The sequence below is a fragment of the Gadus chalcogrammus genome, chromosome 4 (genome assembly GCF_026213295.1).
Source record: "Gadus chalcogrammus isolate NIFS_2021 chromosome 4, NIFS_Gcha_1.0, whole genome shotgun sequence".
In the NCBI taxonomy this organism is placed as follows: Eukaryota; Metazoa; Chordata; class Actinopteri; order Gadiformes; family Gadidae; genus Gadus; species Gadus chalcogrammus.
This window is the reverse complement of record NC_079415.1, coordinates 4,636,341-4,637,101: the sequence shown is the minus strand read 5'-3', so window position 1 is coordinate 4,637,101 and position 761 is coordinate 4,636,341. Positions and strand designations below refer to the sequence as shown.

The window sequence follows — 761 nt, the reverse complement described above, 5'->3', positions numbered from 1 at the left end:
CAGTGTCCCTCAAATTTCAATCGGCAAAAATGCAAACTGGAACTCATACAACAAAAAGATCAACAATAATACAAAACTTTTAAGCGCTTTACAATTAGGGCATTTAGCAGACGCTTTTATCCAAAGCGACTTACATCGGTTCATGCACACATTGACACACCGACGGCAGAGTCAACCATGCAAGGCAACAGCCAGCTCGTCAGGAGCAGTTAGGGTTAAGTGTCTTGCTCAGGGGCACATCAACACTCAGCTAGGAGGAGCTGGGGATCGGACTAGCAACCTTTCGGATACAAGACAACTGCTCTACCTCCTGAGCTAAGACGACCCTCAATACTTCCCAACATTCACCCATTCACACATCGACGGCGGAGTCAACGCAAAGCGTCAGCCAGCTCGTCGGGAGCAGTTAGGGTGAGGTGTCTTGCTCAGGGACACCTCGACGCTCAACACCTTCAGGAGCCAGGGATCGAACTAGCAACCTTCCGGCTACCGTTTTATTTTTTCACTTTCTTCTGACAAAAGTTACTTAGTGGAAGTCGCTTAGGATAAAAGCGTCTGCTAAATGCCCTAAATGTAAATGAGATGTCCTGAAGCTCTCTGGGACGTCCTGACTCAGTGTGTGTTTGTGTCATCCCCCCCCCTAACCCCCCCAGGAAGCATGCTGCGCCTACGTCCTGATCGTCACGGCGATCTACTGGGTGTCAGAGGCCGTCCCGCTGGGGGCCGCTGCCCTGGTCCCGGCCTTCCTCTACCCCCTGTTC

The 761-nt window shown here is 51.4% G+C and overlaps 1 protein-coding gene across 1 annotated transcript in view; it reads left to right on the top strand.

The window, feature by feature from the left end:
• Positions 1 to 647: 647 nt before the first annotated feature.
• Positions 648 to 761, top strand: part of slc13a4 (solute carrier family 13 member 4) — a gene marked incomplete at its 5' end in the record, with an annotated part of 12,116 nt that continues 12,002 nt past the window's right edge. The window contains one exon of the mRNA XM_056587699.1: positions 648 to 761. This exon is cut by the window's right edge and continues 21 nt beyond it. Within this exon, the coding sequence (XP_056443674.1) occupies positions 648 to 761 (114 nt within the window).